Source organism: Ambystoma mexicanum, chromosome 2q (assembly GCF_040938575.1).
Source record: "Ambystoma mexicanum isolate Mex_15411 chromosome 2q, UKY_AmexF1_1, whole genome shotgun sequence".
NCBI lineage: Eukaryota > Metazoa > Chordata > Amphibia > Caudata > Ambystomatidae > Ambystoma > Ambystoma mexicanum.
In genome coordinates, this window is record NC_090924.1 from 1,039,232,969 (window position 1) to 1,039,258,397 (window position 25,429).

Sequence of the window (25,429 nt, forward strand, 5' to 3'; positions counted from 1 at the left end):
TGTGCAAGCGTTTAGACTACGCTACAGTCCTTTGGACGGATTTGTTTCCTTCCCCTGTGTTGGTGCATGTAGAAGGCGAAGCCAATCAAATGATGGTGGTAGGTGCAGTATGCGTCCTTCCTTTTGCCTCTCGAGAGAGGGATATGCGGCCACGACACAGGTGTAGTCAGGCGAATGGATGTCCTTCCTGTGCAGTCGGGAGCTACGCTATATGGGTAATGCCAGTGGGCATGAAGTAAATCTTGTTCGTCCGTGCAGAACAGCGCTGTGTGCGTGTGTTCACTGCTAACGTGGCAGAGTGCTCGTCAGTCCTCGTTCGTATCTCTTGTATTGTCCTGGGGGCAGCACTCAATCTCTCAATGAAGCGTGGCCGCCTCGAGCGGTCCGCGTGTCCCTGTGGTAGCAGCAGGAGTATCACATGAGGAGGGATATCTGTTACGCTCACCTGGCTTCCACAGGGGCATCGGTCGGACCCGGACAGCTGCGGTCTCCACCCACGTGATGCGTAGTGCAGCGATGACTGACTGGATCTGCCCTCCTAATCTTGTCTGCTTAACCCGTAGAAATATTCTCCTGCAAGTGGAGAGATGGATTTAGCCACTTGTGGATTCAAGTGATGGCACACCCACAGTCCTCCCCAACTAATCACCTCCGAAATGCCCTCACAGCAATCTCACCTTATATTCTTGAAAGATGAGCTCTCCATCGTGTGTGGATTTGCAGGGGCGCGTCGATTCCTGTTACTTCACTGGTTTGAAGGCTCGGGAGAGTTCCGGAGAGTATTGACTCTGAGGTTCCTGGTGAGGACCAGTAAGTATTAAGTTCATAGAGTTCAATATGTCCGATGTTCACTCTTGTTTCCCCCCTTCCTTTCTTGTCTTGCAGCTGGCTCGTGAAAAGATGCTCTTGTGGCAGCTGGTGGCGCTCAGGTAAGAGTCTGTATTACCCGGAGCTGTCCGGTAAATGTTGCACGTGGAAAACGTGTTTTGTCTCTCTTTACAGATGCGGCACGTGAAAATATGGAGAGTCACAAAAGGATGCCTCCGGTGGTAAATCAGGTAAGTCTATGGTGGTAAGAATTATATTTGTTGGTTCCCTCGGCTCTCCTTGTGGTTTTCTTTTGTCTCCTAGGTGCCGAAGTTCGGCGAAGAAATGATGGAGGCAGCGCCGACCCGAAGGATGCTGTGAAGACTGGCGAGTATGGCGCAGCGCTGCAGCTGGAGGTGCGGCGCGTGCAAAAATTATGTTCTTTACGGGTCCGGAGACGAGATGGATCCAGAATCAGGTGTGGAATAGAAGCTCCGGATTCGAGGCGGGCGTGGCAGAAGACTGGATGCAGGCTGCAGGCACGGTGAGCGTTACGCTGCTGGATGCAGAATAACGCGAAGCATGTGTTGCTGGTCGGGCGTGGTTTAAATAGCCTCAAAAGTAGTCCCAGGTAAGAAGTCCCTAGAACCACACCCGAGTAAAAAATAGTCCCTGTAGAAAAATAGTCCCTTTCAGGCTTCATGTTGGATTGGCGTCCTTTACAGCATGGTCTGCCTGAGGTAAGTAATGATTATGAGCCTGGCGCATTAGGTGCCAGGACTGATTTCTACAATGAGCCTGGCGCCAAAGGCGCCAGGACTGAACCTAGATAGCCCCTAGCCGGGGCTGCTGAGGTTTTACTAAATGTCTAGATGCCTGCTCCCAGGGCTGATGGGCTTGGTCCGGATGCCTGGGGGTAGGCATCATGACAATATCCCTCATGTGACGAGGGACGACATAGAAGGGAGAACGCTGTATGCAGATAACCCTTATCAAACTCCCATACCTTTCCATACCCCACAGGATAACCTAGTCCTTACCTCCCGCCATGTTATGCTGCAGGGTAGACTACATGAACGCCACACCATGTACTGAGACGAATAACAAGGGCTACCCATATCAACATTAAAGAAACTACTGGGACGAAGGAGCACGGAAGAATGATGAATACCAAGCAAACACTAACAGCGCGGTCTAGTCAATACGGATAATTGAGAACCCTTACCAATATGAAGATGGAAGAAGGACTTGCCACAAGATAAAGCTCTCCCTGGAGGAACTGCAGTCACAAGCAGTGTGTGAGTACGTTTGGAAAGCAGACGGAGCGGGACACGAGAAGGGAGCGAGAAGGAGAGAAGGCGGCCCTAGTGAGAGCCTGCTCACAGAGCAATGAAGCAGAAGCTCCCGGTGTGATCGGTCACAGGGAGAAGCGAGGAAGCAAAACGCGACCCTGAGGCCTCACTTGTCTCTGCCTGTCTGTGGAGGAGCGACGGAGGAAGGCAAGCACAGACCAATCACCACAGCAGACCCCTGGCATCGCGAGAGAATCAAAGCCATTGCAGACCAAGAAACAAGATATACTGGCTATTGGGTGGACGGAGGGCCCCTGAGAAGTAGTAGCAGATGTTGCATGAATACTGGGTCAGGAACCCTGGTGGACAAAGTAGTAGTCCAGGAAAGTGGGAGACAGAAGAGGAAAGTGAGAGACAGAAGAAAGGCGAGTCTGGGACCCGCACCCATATGAAGATTGCATCCAAGACAATCTTCCTAGTCAGAGTACCTGGTCGGTTAGTGTAACAGGTTGGCTAGGACTGCAAGACACAAACCCCAAACCGTTGAAACTAATCCCTGGAAATGCGAGATGAGCAATAATACTCGCACACATACTAATCTTCATAAAACAAGTGTCTGACAGGTTAGTGCACCGGATTGACTGAGAATAAAAGGAGGAAGGGGCACATACCCCCTTGAAATGTGTTATAAAAAAAGGCTAGGAAGCGGGAAGAAGAATCAAGGGAAAGAGAAGTAGAGCCCCTTGAAAGAAAGTGGACATTGTCTCTCGCCAAGAGGAAGGAAACCCTTGCTTGGCAACACCAGGAGCCCACAGCCTGCAGGACCATTGTTGTCGATCTTGTGTGTTTTGAGCTACAGTGGAACTGTTACGAAGATGGACTCCCACCCCCACCCTGCACTTAGTTATTATTGTGAGAGAGAGTTTTGACACAACAGTGAACTTATTTGTTTTGTTGAGGCAGGGAAACCCCTTTTAGTGTTAGGGCTTGTGAGGCATTTCCCCAACCCTTCTTAAGTTGAATAAACATTTATAACAAATCAAAATCCCACCCTTGTGTCAGTCTTTTGCTTCTACACCCTTACAGATAGGAAAGACCCCGGCACACAAGTTGAAGTTTCAAATTCTTTTTGGAGGGTGCAAGATCAAAAGAGGTGACAATATAATCCCTGTTAAATGTTTTTGTTTACATCTGATACAGGACCGTGGGTGATTGGCAGCTCTGTGTGCCGAGGAGATCCATATGAGACTTGCCAGTCTCAAATGTTAAGTTCAAAGGTGGTCTAGAAAAGAGGAATCTACTACTATAGTTTTGAAATGAAAGGCTTATATTGTTCACCCCCTCCGCCACCCCCCTTCCTGCCACCTTCTGGTGGGACTTTGGTCATTGGGGGTTAGAGTACTTACAAAGAGTTCAAGTCCGTGATGTTGCAGTAGTGGTAAAGTCTGTTTAAGAAGGGTGGTAGATAGGGGTTATTTATCTAGGAAGATAGGTTTATACTTATTTTACTGTGGTTGCTTTTGCAATAAAATGATGCAAATAGAGCTATTGAATGTAACAGCTATAAGCTGATAGGCCAATACATTCCAATATTTTTCTAATAAATTGAAGGCCCTATAGACGATGGACTGTGCCCTTGCAAACCAACCACATGTGAGACATGTGAGTAGAAAAGGAGGGTCAATACAGGAAATATGACCCTTTAGATAGGCTAATAAATTGAGGCATTATTTTTCAGACACTGTTTAGCCCCAAATGAATGCCGTTGCACTTGGTGTTATAGTCAGGTATTTGTATTAAGGATCATGGATTTTCTACAGAAAAACCCTCTGTAAAAAGACAGTGGCTGTGGATACTGACATATACAGTAAATGAATCAGGTGTTCATTACACTTGAGTAATGACATATTCCTAAATAAGATAAAAGCCAGACGACCTACAACCAAATCATCTTTAGATTGTAGGACGTGATAAAACGAGGAATAGGGCACTTAACACGTGACCAGGCAATTTGCGTCACGTGATCAGTAGTATTTTCAAATAACTGCCTGTGTTTAAAACATTAAGGCTGTCTATATTGAACTACCTGGCAATATAAAAGAATTAGGTGTCTTATCACCTCTGAATAATGACATCTCTCAAATAGATAATGTCGACTTTGAGGGAAGTGATGTGACGTAAGGAATAACGGGACGCGCAACCGCATGACTCGGTATTCCGAGCCACGTGACCAGAAGCTGCTCAAGTAAGTCCACGCCTCTTCCCTCTCCCGAATCGTACACAACGGGATAGACGGCGTTAATACAAAGAATAAAGAACCGCTGAGGTAAGTCAAAAAGGCGAACAGCGTCGACTAGGCACTAAAGGCACACAGGTTCAGGGTTCTTTTTGAAGAAAGCAAATCCCAAGAAAGGGAGACCCGTAAGGGCGCGTTACCTCTCTATTTACAGGGGCATAAAGGCACTAGTACAAAAACGGGAGGGTACAAGTTGGGCAATATGGCGCAACTTTTACAAAATGGGCCTCTTTATTTTGCCCAATGAGTCATTACAACACAGAGAACATTGAGAAAAGGAGGAGTCCTTCTCTCATTTAGAAAAACCTGGATGAAACTAATCACTAAGGTTTGAAAACCAATTATGAAATGCGGTTTTTCCAATAATTGCCTCGCCTATTTTTTCACAGAAACAGAGCGGCATTGCATTGAGGAGGGTGTCCCTCTGATACACCTTTCGCTAACCACTAAAATCCAGGCGGCGAGCAGTCAACACGGAAACAAGCAGTAGTGTTACTATACGTAAGTGAAATATAACGTTTCGTATTATAAATTGTAACGAAACAATGTAGAAAATAAACTATAGGAGGTTAAAACTAGTACTCTGGTTTCATTCTCAGGTCACAAAAGGCACTTGAAGTTAAAAACAACATAAATTAGAGTGTGTTCTCAGACGTCCCGAATACTATTGTGTGGACAACAGATCAGTGATCGGGTCGATATTTCGGATAATAATTGAGACATCACCTCTGCCAATACTGCCCCTTTGGCGCTCTATGAATTGTAAAGTGTTACTTAATGTAGTTTTTATGTATTGTTTTTAGATCAGAAGATCTACCACTGGGGAATCGAATTTAGTTTCCCCAATCTATTGCTTTGTCCTGAAGATGGCCCAATAATCACATTGAGTGACAGCCCTTGAAAGGGAGCAGTACACACAAGAATGGCCAAAACATATGTCGACCTACTAGGGAACATAAAATGTTTTTTTCACTATCTCTGTTACATAACTAAATGACTGTTGTGTTATCCTAGAAACGCAAAACAAAGTTACCACATTAGAGAAGTGAAATTGTATGAAAGTGGTGAATGTGAGAAGTGAAATTGTTGTATGAAAGTGGTAAATGTTGAATATTGACTAAATGATGAGATGTTTTTTACATTGTTTAAAAAAAAAGGAAAATAAAGAGAATTGTTTTAAAACATTTTTTTTGATATAGAGAAGTGTCAAAGTGGCAAAGGGTGTTTAATCTACCAACTAACTTATTAGATTCCGATCCTCCTGCCAGTTGTACTAAAGGGACCTCTAGAGAGGGGTATTCTATCTGTCTTTATTGTGTTTTCACTGCATGACTCTCCCCATAGTACAGATTCGACCCCCCGTGAACATAAATAGGGGAGTACCCAATTGTTTATGATGTTTTTCAGGACATCACACTTAATATTGTAAAATCTTTGAGAAAAGAACAGAAGAACAAGTTACTTCTTACCTTGTAACGTTCTTTCGACGGGATGTTCCTCCGACGTATTCCTCATCTTAGATATATATCCTTCCAGCTCTGCTGGCCTCGGAAATTTTTCTCTCTAGAGGGCGCTGCGCGTCGACGTCCCTCGAGTCGATGTCCTTCGACAGCCGCCGTATCGACGCTCAACGTCATCCTGCCTATAAAGGCCGCGCGCAGCGTCCGTTGCTCAGTTCCGTTTTGTAGCCCACAGTATTACTGTCTGGACTAGACTAATCACCCTGAAGGAGCGTAAGCTGCAACAGCAAGGGAAGTAGAACTGCGGGGATGGATGGGAGGGTCGATGAGGAATACGTCGGAGGAACATCCCGTCGAAAGAACGTTACAAGGTAAGAAGTAACTTGTTCTTCGAAGGGATTGTGTCCTCCGACGTATTCCTCATCTTAGATAGGCTCCCATTGCAGTATTCTATATTCGGAGGAGGGAGTACTGACTTCACGCTGTCTTCTATTGATGAATAGAATGCAGTACAGCCCTTCCAAACCTAGTCTCTTGACTAGAGGAGGAATCCAGATTGTAAAAACGTGTAAAGGTATGGACAGACGACCATGTAGCGGCCGCACATATGTCTTTAACCGGCACGCCTCTTTTGAGGGCCGATGAAGCTGCAATACCTCTGGTCGAATGAGCCCTAAGGTTTTGAGGGGGCTCTTTCCCTGCCAGTTTATAACATTCCAGAATGGCTAGAATGATCCATCTGGAAATGGTCTGCTTAGTTATTGGTAACCCCAGCTTGTGACCTGCGTAACCTACAAACAGCTGGTCTGCCTGTCTTATCCTGGCTAGTCTACTAATGTAAAAACTTAAAACCCTCCTAGGGTCTAGTCTGTGTAACCTCTCTTCCTCTTTCCCCGGGTGAGGAGGAGGATAGAAAGATGGTAGGGTAATCTTCTGAGAGATATGGAATTCAGAAACTACCTTTGGGAGGAAATTAGGCTTCACTTGCAGGACAACTTTGTCTTTGTGAAAGATTGTATGAGGGGGTTTACAAGAAAGAGCTTGTAATTCGCTCACCCTTCTAGCAGATGTAAGTGCTATTAATAAAACAGTTTTAAGGGTAAGGAATCTTAACGAACAAGAATGGAGAGGTTCGAGAGGTGTACCCATCAGGAAAGTTAGTACTAAGTTTAAATCCCATAGGGGAACTTGGAATGGTCTTGGGGGAAAAACATTGGTTAACCCCTTTAGAAACTGTATTACCAAGGGTAATTTGAAATAGGATGGTTCTTCCGCAGTACGCTTAAAGATAGATAGCGCTGCGAGATAGCCCTTAATGGTGCCAACTTGAAGGCCTGAATTTGCCAAATATAGTAGGAAGGACAAAACCATTGGTGTACCACATGAAAATGGGTCGATATTCTGTTCTCTACACCAGCTGCAAAATCTGTTCCAACGGCAGCGGTATAAAGACTTTGTTGCTGGCCTCCTTGCCGAAAGCAACACCTCCATAACATCATCAGGGAGGTCCCAATCCTTGTACCTCAGCCGTTCAGAAGCCAAGCGTGAAGGTTGAGGGTTTTGATGTCTGGATGGAGAACCTGACCTCCCTTCTGTGAGAGTAGGTTCTCTCTGAGAGGAAGTCGAATTGGAGGGCAGATGGACAAGTCTAGAAGGTCCGGGTACCAAGTTCTCCTGGCCCAATCCGAGGCAATTAGGATCATGGTTCGCCGGAATCTTCTCAACCTCCTGATCATTTGAGGAATGACAGGGATCGGTGGGAACGCGTACAGAAGCGGAAACTCCCAGTCCACTATGAACGCGTCTCCCAGAGCTCCTCTCGGAGGAAATTCCCTTGAGCAGAACAGGTCGCATTTCCTGTTTAGGCTGGTGGCAAACAGATCTACCTGAGGGGTTCCCCAAAGGGCGAAGATCTCTTGAAGGACTTCCTGAGCTAGCTACCACTCGTGGGAGACTGTGTTCTGCCTGCTCAGAGCGTCCGCTGTCAAGTTCTTCTCTCCGGCTAGGTGAACTGCCGAAAGAGATATTCCTTCTTGGATTGCCCAAAACCAGAGCTGCATCGCCTCTCTGCACAGGGGTAGTGATCCTACGCCTCCTCTTTTGTTGAGGTAATGCATGGCCACCGTGTTGTCCGTCATTATCAGGACGTTCTTCCCTTGTACAGCTAGCAGGAAAGCCTTCAACGCAAGTCTGATGGCTCTCAGCTCTAACAGGTTGATGTGTAGTCTGGACTCCGATGGAGACCAACGACCGCTGATGGTCAAGTCGTTGGCGTGGGCTCCCCACCCCGTGAGTGAGGCATCCGTGACTACTGTTATCTCCGGCCAGGGTTGCCAAAACTGTTCTCCTTTCAGAATGTTCTCCTGACAGGCCCACCACTGAAGGTCTCGAGCCACCCTGCCGGGAACCTGAAGAAGATCTGTCATTCTCCCTGAGAATTGTGACCACTGAGTCCTCAGTGCCCACTGGAGGGATCTCATTCTCAGGCGAGCCTCTGGCACAAGGAAAATGCAGGATGCCATGAGGCCTAGCAACCTCAAAAAGTCGAAGGCTGGGAGACGTTGGGCATGTTGGAACTTGGTAACCATCTGTAGAATATCTTGAGCCCTCACCTCTGGTGGCGAGGCTTTTCCCAGGGAAGTATCCAGGATCGCTCCTATGAACTGGAGTCTCTGCGATGGTATCATTTGAGACTTCTTTAAATTGAGGGAGAAGCCCAGTTTGTGAAGGGAGTAGCACACGTGATTTAGCTGGATCTGAGCTTGCTCCGGAGAAACAGCCCTGATTAGCCAATCGTCCAGGTAGGGGTAGACGTGAATCCCTTCCCTCCTTAGACTTGCAGCCACTACCGACATTAACTTGGCGGAGGTCAGCCCAAATGGCAGTACTCGAAATTGATAGTGAGAGTTGCCAATTGCGAACCTCAGGTATTTCCTGTGTTTGAGATGGATAGGCACATGGAAATAAGCGTCCTGAAGGTCCAGAGATACCAACCAGTCCTGAAACTGAAGGGCCTGGAGGATCTGAGAAAGAGTGACCATCTTGAATTTGTCTTTCCTGAGGAATTTGTTCAATTCTCGCAAGTCCAAGATGGGTCTCAGTCCTCCGTCTTTCTTCGGAATGAGAAAGTAAGGGGAGTACCAGCCCTTGTTCCTCTCCGCTACAGGTACCGGTTCTATGGCACCTTTCTCTAGCAGGTCCAAAATTTCCTGCAAGAGGAGCGGATCTGGAGATTTCTGAGAGCTGATCCCCGGTGGATGACTCTGAGGTATACGTAGGAAAGGCAGGTGGTAACCTTGGGCGACTGTTTCCAATGCCCAAGCATCTGACGTGATAGCCTGCCATACCGTCAGATGTTGAGTCAACCTGCCTCCTACAGGTGTCCTGTGAGAAGAGTCCTCAGAGTGGTTTTGGGGCGGCTGATGCAGATGCCGATGGTAAAGAGGCACCTGCTGTTGCTGCGGCTTTAGAATATCTACCCCGTCCACCTCGGGTAGTTCTTCTTTGACCCCTTTGAGCCGGTCGTCCTCTACCTCTTCCGAATGCGGAGTAGAAGCGAAAGGACTTGCCCCTCGCAGAGGTTCCTGTGGGACGAAAAGGAGTCTGACGGATTGCAGCTCCTAGGGATTTTGCTGCAGCTTTTGAAGTTTGCAGTTTCTCTAAACTGTCATCCGCCTTTTTCCCAAACAAAGAAGAGCCATCGAATGGCATGTTCAAGAGCCTGGCTTGCACATCTGGGGCAAAACCCGACTTTCTCAACCAAGCGAATCTCCTGGTTGATGTACTTGCCGCCATTGCTCTGCTGATACTGTCAGCCGAATCAATGCCTGTCTGGAGGGATTCGCACATAGCGTCTTTACCGTCCTGTATAATATTCAGGAACGCATCCCTTTCTTCTCCCTCCGGGATGCAGTCAGCCGCTGTAGAAGCACACTCCCAAAGTGTATGGCTGTACCTAGCAAGGGTGCACGTAGCATTAACCGACTTTAGCGCCATGCTACATGCTGAAAAGACTTTTTTTGCCATAGCATCATATTTTTTATCGTCCCTGTCCTGTGGGACTGTAGGATAAGCCGTCTTGACATCGGTAGAGGATGCTGCTTGTACCACCAGACTTTCTGGGGATGGATGTTTAGACAAAAACTCTGGGTCTGTGGAAGATACCCTGTACTTTGCAGACAGTTTTTTATTTACTGCTGGTATTACATCTGGGGTTTCCCAGTTTGTCATGATCTTTCTCTGAAGAGCTTTATGAAAGGGCACCACCGGATCCTCTTGTGGGCCTTTGTCAAGAATATCCGTGAGGTCATCTTGCTGGAAAGATTGTGAAGGTGCAGACCACCCCATGAACTCTGTAATCCTAGCCATTAAGGCTCTGTAGGGGGTTTCAGCATGCTCCCCCGGTTCTGGCTTAGCAAAATCCACCTCAGGGGAAGTGTCTAATCCACTTGCCTCATGTAAAGAATCATGAAGATCCTTTAATCTGCGCTCTTCAGAGGAAAATTCCTCTCTAACTGGGGTTACAGGTCCCTGTAACTCAAATGTGTCTTGTTCAGACAAATCACCCTCTTCTAAAATTGAGGATATAGTTCTCAATTGTTCTGAACTCATAAAGGGAGTAAATCCCATTTCCAAGGCAGAGGGTGCCGAACTTGTCATTATTGGCCTCGAAAACGTCGATGTCGTCGAAGGCTTCGAGCGTGGCGTCGAAAACAGAGGTGGAGACCTCGAGGACCTTGACAGAATTGGAATTCTACTCGACAATATCGACGCCATCGACGTCGAGGGCCTGGGGATAGTCACTGGATGTGTGGTCACCGTGACTTTTCTTGGCGTCGACGCCGGTGTCGAGGCCGGCGTCGAGTCAACAGACTCGTGTGTCGAAGGTCCCTTCGACAACGGCGTCGAAGACATCGACCTCGACGTCGACGGAACCTTCGTCGACGGCGTCGACGGAACCTTCGAGGAAGGTTTGGAGGTCATAGTCCTGCTCGAGGGTTCGAGACGCGCTCGAGAGGTTTCTTTCGCCGGGTACTGCGACTCGCAGCGTTTTTGACCTTCGGGTCTTTCGACCAGAGCATCGCTCTCGGCAGTCTTCGAGGGGGTCGAGGCCGCTTTCTCGAAGACGCTCATCATATTTTTTCGGAATTCCTCCCATTCAGCCCGGGAACTATGTTTCGTGGGACAAGGGATTCTTTTTGGCGAAACAGAGGAAGAGGAAGACGGAGAAGGGGATCTTCGACGTCTCCTCTTCGAGTGCTTCGATCTCGAGGAGTGATGAGACCCACTCCGAGACCTAGAGCACGAATGGTGACGAGGAGACGAATGTCTCGACTTCGTCGACGAAGAAGAAGCTTTAAAAGTCTTACCTCTCTCCAGCTTCCCCCTACGCTCCTTCAGGGCCTTAGCTGTCATGGACATACAGTCCTCGCATTCCGAACAATGGTGTTCAGCTCCCAAGCACCACAGACAATTTCTGTGAGGATCGGTCAACGACATCTTTTTCCCACAATCTCGACATTTTTTGAAGCCGGATCGAGGAGTTGTCGGTTCCGACGAGGAAGCCATCGAGTACGGATCGAATAACTCGAGGTAAATAGGATTAATCTGACTAAGAACTGAGCAACGGTATTCCGAGGCACCGAGTAAGCTCGGAAAAACAGAACTGAGCAACGGACGCTGCGCGCGGCCTTTATAGGCAGGATGACGTCGAGCGTCGATACGGCGGCTGTCGAAGGACATCGACTCGAGGGACGTCGACGCGCAGCGCCCTCTAGAGAAAAAATGTTCTGAGGCCAGCAGAGCTGGAAGGATATATATCTAAGATGAGGAATACGTCGGAGGACACAATCCCTTCGAAATGTAATTCTAAAACAAACAGCTTTCAAAATTATTATACCCATTAGTCAAGCACTAAACCTTTACACCAATAAAAGGAAAAAGATGCGCTCAGGACATTTAAAAAAGGGTTTCTATATTAAACTCACATTAAGATCAAATGACAAATATTACAGTGATGGGAACATACCTGCATGTTGAGACTGGCTTAGGCAGTACAACTCCCGCTGTGTATACTGCCTGAAATATTCCTTCCAGATTTACTCTTCTCGTTATTTCACGAATTAGGACAGGTGCCACTCGTTTTGAGCGCAATTTTTTATGAACACACAGGAAATTTATTTCTACCATCTTTTTTAAACTAGAAGGGGAAAGAATTAAAAAGAAAAGTGTTATCCCGCTCAATATTCTGCAGCCTAAGGGTGACAGAAGTAAAGGTCATGAGAAAAAAAAATGTATATTGAGTTTCTGAAATGTAAGAAAAAGAAGTAACCAGCGGCTAGAAGTAAAATGCAGTGATCACAAATCTGAGATTGTGTCAACCTCAGTCACTAGTTGATAGAGTCACTATGCTGCTGGTATCTTGCGACACCATGTAAGATCGGTCGAGCACGATACAAGTTGAACCTATTGCCATCGAGAAAGGTTTACTTTTGCACCAGTTCACTTCATTAAATAATTTCAACATATCAGTATTAATAAAATTCTAGACATCGAAATACTACAGATGAACCATAATACATATTTATATGTCCCCATCGACCTCTGTAGGTGAGATCATCTTAGGTTTTTCATTTCTGTAATGTCATGGAACATTGAATGACTGCAGAATACAATTAATTTGCAGGACCCTGTAGCAAATCAGTGAACACTTCTTAACCATACTTCAGAAACAGAGTTCTCAAATACTGCAGTATTATCAGTAAATATTGTGTGTATTGGAAGAAAGTTCCAAAAGTATGAACTGTATTGTAGCAACAACATTCATTTCATTGATACTCCGCTGCCACGGTTACATTCAGACACTTATTAAACACCATAGCTCAGCAATGGCATTTTCTCTATGCCCCTTAATCTCCCAGATTTCCAGGACGCATCAGGTTGTAGGTCATGCCTCGGTAAACACTGGCGACATGACATGTGGGTAACCTGAGGGGATCAATATGGAATTTATGGCCAGTCAGTACAGTCTACCATTGGACAGGATAAGAGCCCTGTACCAGGATTTTACTGGAACGACGAGTGCTCCAATCCAGGGTAAAGTAAATCACCTGCACTGTGGCTGTGTCTGATCTATAATGGGCAGAAGCTCAATAGAAGGTGTCTTCAAAGGCAGTAGAAGGAAACTCTTTTATCAAAGCCCTTGTCAAGTGATACTTGGCGATGAAATGCAATGATAGTTGCTGGGAAAAAAACTGGTCTAGTTACAGTTTAAGCTGGAATATAACATAACCAATTTGTAAGTTGTTGGTGAAGAATCCTTGTGATAGCTAAACAAAGAGTATGGAAGTAGACTCAAACAAGGGTTCAGTCTCACCTTATAGGGGCTCAACTTTCCACGCGCCATCTTATCCTGCTCCGTCAGCGTGCCGTCCCTGCCCCCTTCTACAACCCGCTTTTTGGTCCCTAGGAATTGTCCAACTCCGTGTTTTGTAGATGACCACACTCACTTCTCCTTGCCTCCCGACATTCTCTTCGTCACTGCTGCTAAGATGGATTTCTCAGAGTTTAACAAAAACCCAATCATGGTAGCAATTAAGAGCAGTCAAGGCTTAGTATCATGGAGAGTGTGAGTGCAGTAAAGGGTCCTCAATGAGTTCACACAGAATGGTACACAATAATTCAGCTTAGACAGTCCGTTATAAAAATAGCTATTTATCTAGGCCTTTAGAACACACTGAAAAATGAAACTGGAAATCACTCAATACTCTATAATACAATATGGGATACATTACTCACCGTAATCATATATTTCTGATGCTTGTATCTGCTTAGATTCACATGCTGTGCATAGGCCGACATCTAGTGGAAGCTGCGGAGTATTACAGTTTGTTTTTCGAAACTCGAAAAAGGGCGTCGAAAAAGGGCGTGCCAGCAATACTATCCCTAGTGTGACGTCCACTCTACCCATGATCCCTCACGCGTCTAGGATCCTCAGATTGTATTTTTTCTGACATGAGGTAGCGTGAGTATAGATAATCCAAGCAGATAGATAGAAAGGTAAGACTACAAGCATCCATGCGCCTTCTCTCAGGGGGGAGGAAGGGTGGGTCACATGTGAATCTAAGCAGATACAAGCATCAGAAATACGATTGCGGTGAGTAATGTATCCCTTCTCAGGCTTGTGGAATCTGTTTAGATCACATGCTGTGCATAGATTAGCGAGCAGTATCTGAAGAAGGAGGTGGGATGTGAGAAGGGTCAAGAGCAAATAAATGTCTTACAACCGCTTGTCCCACTTGTGTATCTGTCTTGGAATGAGTGTCAATGCAGTAGTGTGAGTAAAAGTGTGAATAGAGCTCCAAGTAGCTGCTTTGCAAATGGTGTCAAGGGGTACATTTGCAATGAAAGCCAGAGTGGCCCCAATGCCTCTTGTAGAGTGGGCCCTAGGCGTGAAAGGCAGAGTGTTTTCAGAAAGTGAGTAGCACAGCTGGATACAGTTAATAATCCACTTAGAGATGGCACCTTTAGAGACGCGATCCCCCTCTCTGCCTGTAGCTACGGAGACAAACAGCTGATCTGTTTTCCATAGCGGTCTGGTCTTGTTTATATAGTAGAGGACCGCCCTACGCACATCTAGTGTGTGTAGTTTCACCTCAGCCGAGCTTTGTGGGTCTTGGAAGAAAGCCGGAAGCTCGATGGACTGGTTCACGTGGAATTTTGAAATAAACTTAGGTGAAAAACTAGGGTGTGTGCGTAAAACCAGTTTATCTTTATGGACAGTAAAGAAGGGATCTTGCACTGACAGAGCCTGAATTTCACTTCTTATAGATGTAATTGCTACTAAGAAGGCCGTTTTGTAAGTCAGGTGTTTGAGACTGCTTTTGTGCATGGGCTCGAATGGGGGGCTCATGAGCTTAGATAGCACCACGTTAAGGTCCCATCCTGGTGGTGGGTTTGAAATAGGAGGGTGAAGTCTCTTTACTCCTTCCATGAAGGCTTTAACTACTGGTACTTTCCACCACGACACCTTGTTATGGGAAGTGGTGTATGCTGACAGGGCTGCCAGGTGTACCTTCAGTGAGTTAAAAACCAGTCCTGCGTCCAGCAGGTGGAGCATGTATGTAACAATAGTGGAAGGAGTGCAATCAACTGGGTTGATTTGTTTATTCTGGCACCAGATAACAAATCTCTTCCATTTGTCAAAGTAGCAGTGCCTTGTGTTAGGTTTTCTAGATTCCTTTAGGATGTCCACACACCTCGGTGGTAAATTGAGATGTCTGAACTCTATGACCTCAGGAGCCATGCTGCCAGGTTCATTGAGTTGGGTTGAGGATGCACTGATTGACCTTGGTGCTGGGACAGTAGGTTGTACCAGGCCGGAAGTTTGATGGGTTCGCACACCGCCAATCTGCGTAAGTGTGGGAACCACGGTTGTCTTGCCCACATGGTAGCAACTAGGACAAGCGTCATCGATTCTCTGTTCATCTGATTAGAGGAGTTGGTGGAAAAGCGTACGCAAACATCCCTGACCAGTTCATCCACAGGGCGTTCCCCTGGGAGTCTGGTTGGGGAAACTGGATGCGAATCCTGGGCATTGTCTGTTTTCGCTTGTGGCGAATAGGTCTATAGTGGGGAAACCCCACTGAGAGAAGATATCTTCTACGACTTCTCTGTGTAGACACCATTCGTGTTCCTTTGGGAGGGGGTCTCTGCTCAGAGCATCCGCTAGGGAATTGAGATCCCCTGGAACATGTTGCGATTGCAGGAAGATGTTCCGTCTGAGTGCCCATATCCAGATTTTCTGGGCAAGCTTGAACAGATTTGGTGATCGAGTCCCACCTTGCTTGTTCAGGTAGAACATAGCTGTAGTGCTGTCCGTCCGGATTTGCACTGACAGATTTAACAGGTAGGGCTCGAACGCTTGAAGTGCTCTGAATGCTGCCAGAAGCTCTAGCAGGTTGATGTGATTCTTGGCCACTGAGTGCGACCAGAGACCCTGAGCTGTGTGGTGGAGATGGTGAGCTCCCCACCCCGTCAGGCATGCATCGGTTGTGACTACCGCCTGTATATCGGGATCGTAAAAGGGTTTCCCCTTGGACAGATTCTCTCTTGTCCACCAGTGAAGGCTTCGTACAAGTGTTGGCGAAACGACCACTAGATCGTCACACTGACCACTTGCCTGAGACCACTGTTTCGCCAACCATTCTTGCATGGGATGCATGCGCAGGAACGCGTGGGGGACCAGGTAAATACATGACGCCATCATGCATTGCTTTGCGTATTGTTAACTGGCGACCGGACTGATATTGTGGAATTTGCAGCAGTATATTCCGAATTCTTTCCTCGGAAGGAAAGGTCAACCCCTCTTGAGTGTCTAGGATAGCTCCTAGGAACTGTTTGGAAGTGCTTGGCACGAGACTTGACTTTTTCTCGTTTATTGAGAAACCCAATTCGAAAAGGAGGTCGATTGTCCTTTGAATGTTTGCTTTGCAAATTACTGGGGTCTCCCCCGTGATAAGCCAGTCGTCCAGGTAAAGGGTACACCGGGATTGCCTCCCTGCGTAGGTGTGCTGCCGCCACCGCCAGTACCTTGGTGAATACTCTTGGAGCCGAAGCTATCCCGAAGGGCAGTACCTTGAACTGGTCCACCTTGAAGCGCAAGTACTTTCTGTGTGCTGGGAACATGGAAATATGAAAATAGGCATCTTTCATGTCCAATGTTGCCATGTAATCCCCCTTTTTTAGGAGGGGGATTACCTCCTGGAGAGTAGTCATGCGAAATTTTTGGGGCTTGACATACTTGTTTGCAGGCCGTAAGTCCAATACTGGGCGCATTGTCAAATTTTTTTTTGGCACAAGGAAGTAAGTTGAATAAATACCCTTGTTTACCTGGTGTCCCGGGACGAGTTCTATCGCGACCTTTGCTAGCAGATTGACAATCTCCTCGAGGAGGATCTTCTGGTGGCCCAAAGAATGTTTTCTTTGTCGTGGAGGATGGTTTCGGGGACGCTCTAACAGTTCTATGCAGTACCCTGCGAATACTGTGGACAGCACCCATCTGTCTGATGTGATCCCTTCCCAAGCTTGGCTGAAGTTGGAAATGCGTCCCCCTACTGGGGTTGCGTGAGAAGGGACCCTGAACTGAGCGTCACTGTTTTGGTGGAGGCGTGCCACCTCCTCTACTGGGGCTATCTTATTACCCCTGCCGTAACCCTGGGTAGACTGTTGGTTATTATTGCTCCACGGTGTACCCTGCCCATGGGAATAGTTAGATCCTCTCTGGGAATTTTGGCCTCGTGGGCGACGAAAATTGCCATTCCCTCTCTGATTAGGGGGTTTATTGGTTAGTTGGCCTAGGGATTTGAGTGTTTCATACTCGTCCTTGGCATTTTTCAGCGCGTCCTCGACCACCTTACCAAACAACAGATCCGGCTCCACCGGTTTATCTAACAATGATGCTTGGGTTTCAGCCTTGAATCCAGACTGCCTTAACCAAGCGTGTCTCTTGATAACAGTTCCTTCTGCTATCAATCTGCCGGCGTTATCCGCGGCATCAAAGGTTGCCTTTAGAATGCAACCGGACACAGCTCTTCCCTCTGCCGAAACTCGTGCCAACTGGCTCTTTAATGGTTCTGGGGCGGAGTCTATGAGTGCCGCGACTTCTTCCCATTGATGGCAGTTGTAGCTGGCCAACAGGGTGGTGGAGTTGGCAATCCTTGCCTGGTAAGCGGAAGTGGAGGCAACTTTCCTGCCCAACCCATACAGTTTCTTAGTCTCCTTGTCGGGAGGAGCTTCGGACAATGACAAGGGTGTTCCAGCCCTCTTACGGGTGTTTGTAACAACTAGGGAGTCCGGCTTCAGATGCCCCCTTATATACAGTGGGTCTGATTGGGCTGCCCTGAAAAGTTTCTCAATCCTGGGGTTCACTGCTCTGGTGAGGTTAGGATTTACGAGTGAAGGGTCTATTCTCCTTTGAATAGACTTCAGGATAGGGATGGCCTGAGCAACAGGCCTCCTTTCTCCCACTAACTCTTCGGCGAAGTCCCTCTCCTCTTGAGCACCCTGGGTGTCGATGTGGAAATGTTCAGCTGCTCGAGACAGCACTTCATTCAGGAGAGGTTGGTTGTCGACAGGGGAGTCGGTAACCGAGGGTTCCTTCTCTACCGGGGAATCTACTCTGTAGGTTTCCGGGTCATCCTCATCCTCTTCTTGGTCCTCATCATCCCCATAGTAGCCCGTACCAATTTGCTCTTCCAACATTCCCAAATCTGGATCCTCACAAAAGGATGTCTCTCCTTGATACTGAGAGTAGGGCTGTACATAGAAGGGGTCTGAAGACCGTGTTGGTGTTTCAAACCGGGACCTTTTACTTGGAGGTATAGGATCCTTAGAGCCTGAGGGAGCTGATCCGTCAGGAGTATATGAGAGAAAGTGTTCAGGGTTTTTTGCGTAAAAATCTGCCAATGATGACATCCTTGACATGACCCTGTCTATGTCATCACTAGACTATTCTCTAGAACTGTGGATGACCCTTTCTGGAAGTCTCTCTGACTTATCCTAACTAGACTTGGTGGTCTGAGTAGGGGTTTTTGTGATAGCACAAGACTTGTCTGTTTGTTTCTGTGGAGTGGAGTGTCTTAAAGGTGTGGAAGTAGGCAGAGGCTGCCTCCTTTGTTGTTTTTCCCCCTCCCCGTGAGTGGAAGAGTGTTTTCCCTGTTTTATCGCCCCTACGGAGCCTTTCGACGCCTGGCGTCGAGGTTCGGGGGTAGTGTCCCTATCCTTCGAGTGTGGAGGTAGGGGTTTGGGAGCCGCCGTAACGCAGTCTGCGGGCGCCGACTCCTGGAGTGCGGTCTGGGGATGGAAGCCAGCTTCGTCCTCCGATGATCGAACTTCCGTTACCTTGGGGTGCGAGGCACTCTTGGCAACAGTGGATGATTGCCTGGAGTCATGCGGCGATCGTGATCGAGAACGCCCAGAGGACGCCGATTCGGACCGTTATCTATGTGCCTCTTTCCGAGAACTCGACGTGCGTGTAGAGTCCCGGTTGGACTTCATGTGTTTTGTGGAATTGCTATGGGAAGCGCTTGTGTCGCCGGGGGTCTTCCTCATAGCCGCCCTGCTGGACGACCTTCCGAGGTCGGGGACTTGCGCTTGGCTGTCTTTCGACGCCATAATGCCCTCGCCGTCCGAAAGCACAGCGTCGCTGCCATCGCTGAAGGCGCCCTCCGATGCCATGGCCTCTTGACGACTGGTGTGGTGGGCCCAACGCTTGATCGAACGGTCCTTAAGTGTTTTGGGTTTAAACCTACTAAACGCTCTGCAGTTCGCCTCGGGGTGGTCCCTCGGCAAGCAGAGATTGCATGTGGCGTGCCTGTCGACCCAAGGGTATTTGCGGTTGCACTTGGGGCAGAATTGGAAAGGGGTACCCTCCATACGCACCTTATGGCAACGGGCTTGTAAGTGTAGGAATATAGAAGAATGTACCTATATACCAAAAGAGTGTAGAATATGTCCACCCCCCACTCTCCCTACTTGCAGGGCCGATGCCAGCGGCCTTCCAAGGCGCGGACCGAGCCCAGAGGCCTTCATAGGCCCAAATCCGTCGTGCAGCTGTCGACGGTCGAATTCTTTTCCGGGCCGGCGTCGAGTGTGGAAGTTCGGTGACTCGACGTTGGGGTGGAGAAATGGGTAAATTTAACAATATTTAGCAAAAGTATGGCTAAGGCCAGGGAACTCTGCGAAATGCTTCCGACCAGAATGGCGTAAAAAAACAATCTGAGGGTCCTAGACGCGTGAGGGATCATGGGTACAGTGGACGTCACACTAGGGATAGTATTACTGGCACGCCCTGTGTCGACGCCCTTTTTCGAGTTTCGAAAAACAAACTGTAATACTCCGCAACTTCCACTAGATGTCAGCCTATGCACAGCATGTGATCTAAGCAGATTCCACAAGCCTCAGAAATATATATATATATATATACAATATATATATATATATAATCACTATTAGATTAACTTAATAGACATCAACTGACTTATAAAGCAAAGCAGGTGTGTACTGTGGTAGCTAAGGTTGGACCCTTCCCAAGGGTCACCTTAGCCTCAACCTCAGCATGCAGCAAAAAGGAGAGGAGACACCAGAATGACTGATGGCAAACCAAGCTTCTTCTATTAGATAGAAAATAAACAGCATACAGAGTTATCAGCTGATGGGCAGGACAATACAGAAGGACAAGTGTCCAGGCAGTTGTCACACAGAGCTCTGCAGGGGCAGTCCTTAGAGTACAGGTTATATAGCATATCATAAGCAATCACTAATATATTATAGCATTTTCACAATAAGTGAGACTTGGCATGACACTGCAGACATTTGGCAATAACGGTCATGGTATCACTTGTAACCTTGTGACAAAGCCTTTTGGGTACATTGTGTTGTACTATGGATAAGCAGCATTCACAGAAACCCTAGTATTATCTACCATACATGGTGCTAATGCTATACTTGCAGAGAGCAAACGGAAGAGAAGGTCTGACGTGTCCCTTTGCCTTGTTAAGGGGTCTTGGTCTAATCTGCACCAGGAGGGGTTTGGGCATGTCAGAGGAGCAGAGGGATGCCTCAGGCGAAGGCAAAATGAAGGATCTGAGGCCTAAATGTATGAGAGCGCACAATGTAGTTTACCATAGCATTACCATCCTGCCAATCATGCCACATCAGTACTGCAGATTATGGGAACCAGTCACAGTCACAAGTACAATATCATAATTTTAGAAGTCCAAACACTAATTTCAATGGGGCCTCGTGTCGAAAAGTCAGAAGGTCCAACATAATGTTTCTCACAGGTATGAGTCCTCTTTTCTTTAAAAAAAAAAGATGCAATGGGCTTGAGGTGGTTGTTAGGAAGAATTCTCAGAAATGTGCTAATTCTGCTCTACGTTAGATACCCTTTTCCCACTCTATCATGTATTTTAATGTGATTTTGAACTCTGTTACTTTTGGTTGTGGAGTCTGACAAATTCCATAGGCATCATCTTTTTACATTGTGTCACACAGCACCTTCAGTGGAGTGGCACAGGGAAGTCGAAGATTTCCAAAGGTTTAAATACCTTCTCTTGGACAAACTACTGTTTCCAAGAGCAGTGAAGTGAAATTGACTTTACTTACACTTGTAACTTTCTAGACCCAGCACACACTATCTTACAATAGGGTGCTGAAGGGGTTACTTAGTATCCCCTTTGTCTAGCTTCTCATGTAACATTTTTACTCTTTCCTACATGAATGGCTGGTGACAGTGGTTTACTTTTAACTACCGTGGTGTGCGTTTATCGCAGGCTGCGGTCGCTGCTGGGTGACTGACAGCTAGGCTGGAATGAATGGGAGAAACCTGCATAAAAGGCGAAGCTTTTTGGCTTAGAAGGCAGAGTCTATCACTGGACGAAGGAATACGAAGAAGAACTTGACTAGGACGCCTGCTGCAACTCCTGGACCGTTGGTTTGCCCGGTGAAGCACTGCTGCGGTGCTGAAACTCCAAATTCGTATCGACAGAGGTCCCTGCAAGGACGGCTTCTCCCTTTGAGTTGGTGGGATCAATCAACTCCAAAGTAAGCCACCTGGACATCCTCTCGGAGCTGGTTGAAATTCCACTGCAGTTGCTGATGGAACCAAATAGCCAGGCAGAGGAACACCAGATCGTCTGTGTTGCTTTGAAGATGGCCAAGAGCACCAGGAAGATCCTCCGGACTTCCAGGAAGCAGGACTGACCAAGTCTGAGGCACCTCAGAGTGCTGGACCCCAGATGCACGGAAAGTCCACCTCGAAAGCCAGGAACCGTGGTGTTGCTATTTGCGGTAGACGCAAGGAGCTGAAACACCGAAGTGCCACTTGTTTGAAGATTGCCGGTTGCGGTCAGTGACCGTCCCATTGCAGTGCAGGAGTCCTCAGACGTCCTCCCTCTTGTCCCCACGACTGAGGCCCAGGAACACCAGGATCTGCAGAGCTGCACAGGAACAAGTCATCTGCTGCCCTTTCTCTTCAACCTAAAGGTACTGTACAGTCTAAGAGAACTTACCTCTTGCGTAACTGCACTTGTTCTCTGTTGGTGAGACCTGTTGTGGTTACTCTGTAGAGTTGCTGATAGCTTCTTTACTTCACAGGTCTAAACAGCTTGTGGCCCTGCTTTGAATTCTTCTTTTCTATAAAGACTTTGAAAACATTGTGCAAGACCTTTACTTACCTACAAGAAGTGCTTCAGCTCACCTAGACTTTTGCCCAATTGACTTTGACCTAGCCTGGCTCCCTGAATGACTCTTCTTCCCTCTGATGTTTTGTTTTGTCTTCCTTCCAGGAAGGGGTTAACTAACTTTACATTGGCGGTTACTAAAAGTACTTACCTGCTTCAGAATATTTGTGTGATCTCATGTTCTGTTCTGATAACCTTTTTCTTTGCCAAACTCTTAAGTCGGATTCTAAATGCAAACAGTGGTATATTAATGTCCACAGTGTGCTTGTTACTAAAGTCACCTGAGGGTGTAGGGCAGTGGTATTCAAACTGTGGGGCGCGACCCCCAAGGGGTCCGCGAGTGTATCCCTGGGGGGCCCTGAGAGCTCAGCATTTTTTTGTTTTTTTTTTAGATTGGAAGAAATGGGCAGGGGTGGCTCACATGGTCGGGCTGAATCATGAAACTGTCTCAGGCAACAATGAAAAAGTGGCCTGCAGTTGTAAATGGATATTCATACCTTTAGTCACAGACGTGCTCATTACAACTATGGCGGTACAGTAACAACGGTGCCGGTAAGCTACCGGCACCGTTGCTACTGTACCGCCATTGTAAGATTTGTGCTCCCGGGTGCCTGACAGCCCGCCAGGTCTGACCTGGCAGGCCGTGCGGCACCCGCTCGTCGGATGCACCGGCACCATTAACGGTGCATCCAAGCTCCCCATTCCCATTGAGCCCTATGGGACTCAATGGGAATGGGGATCTACCGGTACCGGCACCAACGAAAGGGCAATTATCAGGTCGGCATGACCCGGTAATTGCCCATTCACAGGTGGCGGACCTGGATCCAACTCCGGCGGCAGCCGTGCCAGTTTTACCGGCACAGCTACCACCAGGGTTGTAATGAGGCCCACTGTGTTAAAATGTAAGGAAATTGTGATATATTCAGCAACAATGGTCAAAATTACTAACTGCATAATTAAGTAACTCATCAAACTGGTCCACATTGGCCAAAATGGCCAAAATTGTGGGCCATCTTGACTGGCCCACACTAGAATTTTACATTTTTGGTACAGGCATTGCCCTATAGGCCAGTCTGAGCCTGGCAGCTCATCCATAATGGTGAGGGGGCGCCCACCCAGTGGCCCCTCACCCATTATGGAGGAGCTAAGGAGCCAGCCCAGTGAAACAGTGAGCACTCCCTCAGCTGCTTTTTCCAGCTGATGGAGAGCTCCTGGGCTGGAACCGTCAAAGGGAAACATTGTTTGGGGCACTGCATGTCTGTATGTCCGAGGGGGAGCTCCTGCGCTTCCTCGCACATACAGAAAGAGCAGGGCGTTTCAGCACCCACATGCAGGCCAATGCAGAAGGTACGTTTATGTTCATTGTTTTTATTTGAACATGTGTATGGATGCATGTATGCTTATGTTATGAGTGAGTGTACGGTGATGGATGCTCGTGTGAATGATAGAGTGATTGCTGTATGAATGTGCAGCGCCTTGCATACACACATAATCATGTTCATTGTGTTAGGCCCAGTGGGGCCCAGGGGACAGGGATGGTATCTTTTTACTGGACGTCTATCAGAGATGTCCAATAAAAAATGTCATGCCTGCCCCCTGGACCCCCCAGCACCAATTGTAAACTGTTTGGCTATTTACCCAATTTTTTGTTAAAAGTATGCTCTACAATGCAACATTTGAACCCATTATTTAAAAAAAATTCACAGGGGGGAAACCCCCCCCCCGAACCCCCATTTATTGTTTTGGGCTCCCTCACTATGCTCGGTCGCTATGGCATTTTTGGGGGAAATAGTTATGACCCTCCACTTAAAAAAATCACCAGCCGCCACTGGCCCTCAGACTGTGTTGGGAACGGGATGGGGGGAACCCAGTGACTATGGTGGGAGCACTATGGGCGGGAACCATGGGATAGTGGTGGGAGCAGAGTGGGGAGAGCCATGGGTGTATGATGGGGTGGGGAGAGACCATGGACTGGGTAGGAGTGGGATGAGGGAGCCCAGCAACTGTGATGGGAGAAGGTGACGGCGCGCTATATATACTGTCCATTTGGCATTTCTGGGGGGTCCCGATCTGCCCAAATGTTGCTCAGGGGGTCCCGGCCAGAAAAGTTTGAAGACCACTGGTGTAGGGAGTGTCTGTGTGCCATCCCAAAAGGGTACTTACTGATTTAGAAATATTAAGAGCGTGGATTTTAGAGTAATTGTGTGTTACTATTATTTTCCCACTTCTGAAGGCTTACTCTAAATGACTTAAATAAATAATTGTTTAATCAAGAAACCTTGTGTGTAAGTTTATTTGAATACTTGTCACTGTGAATCTCTGTGTAACTCCCCTACAGCTCACATTTTCTCATCTTGAGATAAGCCTGGCTGCTCAACAAGCTACCAACCTGTGTAGTACATACTTATACCAAAGGTTGGGTTCCTATTGCCAGGTGGTCAGGGTTGTTGTAGTGCACCCAAAGGGTACTGCATACAATCTTGCCTAACAGTGGTGATTAGTTTTAAAGAAATTAACATTCAGTCAAAATTTACCAGACTATAGATACGTTATTTCCTTTCTTCTAGACCCAAGGATAACCGAGGGGCAGGATACCCAGCCCAGGTTAGACGACCAAAGATGTGTGGAGGGGAGACAGGAGTAAAAGAGACTTGTTCCCAACGTTATCCTTTGGAGGACATGGGGGTACAGACACAGATGCTTACTTACCCCAACTCCAATTTATTTTCACAGATTCCATTATGGATTTCCCTGGGGTTGCTGGGAGCTCGGTCCTATGCCCTTTGTTCCAGTGAGAGGCTGCCCAATAGTTAAGAGGATTCTTCTGGTCGAGCGCAACTGCAAGGTGCAGTCTTGATGGCAATGAAATGCAGAATCCAACGATGCAGACATCTTCAGGCCACTTCACAGGATGCGGGAAGGCTAGGTCCAGCGACAATCACGGTTTGCAGTCGAGGACGGGCGTCCTTCCAGTCATGGTCACAAGAGCTGCTCCAGGACAGGTTCACTTGAAGATAGGAAGCTGGAATTGGGCGAGAATGCTACTTGTGGCCCACACTAGCGACCACTAAAGTTCAGGGTTGGAACGCGGAACAGCGACTGTTCTGGCGATGTAGCCCACGAGAGAGCTGGTCAGTCCACCAGGTAGTCCAGGGACAATGCTGAAGGCTCTGGAAGGCTGGATCCTCGAAAAGGTGTTGAGATTAGTTGGTCCCACTAGTCCAAGGGCTGAAGCACTGCTCACGGTCTTCGGAGATCAGACAGAGGAGGAGCACTTCACCAAGCTGGACACTGGAGGGGATGCCACTTCAGGAGTCGTCTTCGGGTCAACAG

General features: G+C 47.5%; 1 protein-coding gene across 5 annotated transcripts in view; it reads right to left on the reverse strand.

The window, feature by feature from the left end:
* Positions 1-25,429, reverse strand: part of NMT2 (N-myristoyltransferase 2) — a 1,164,729-nt gene that overhangs the window by 460,615 nt on the left and 678,685 nt on the right. For 4 of the 5 annotated variants that reach the window (XR_011303356.1, XM_069648400.1, XM_069648401.1 and 1 more), the window contains exon 7: positions 11,884-12,054. The exons of the other annotated variant lie outside the window; for it this stretch is intronic. Coding sequence is in view for 3 of the 4 variants with exons in the window: in XM_069648400.1 (XP_069504501.1) it covers positions 11,884-12,054 (171 nt within the window). In the remaining variant the exon portion in view is untranslated. The remainder of the gene's footprint in view (positions 1-11,883; positions 12,055-25,429) is intronic. 5 annotated transcript variants of the gene reach the window in all.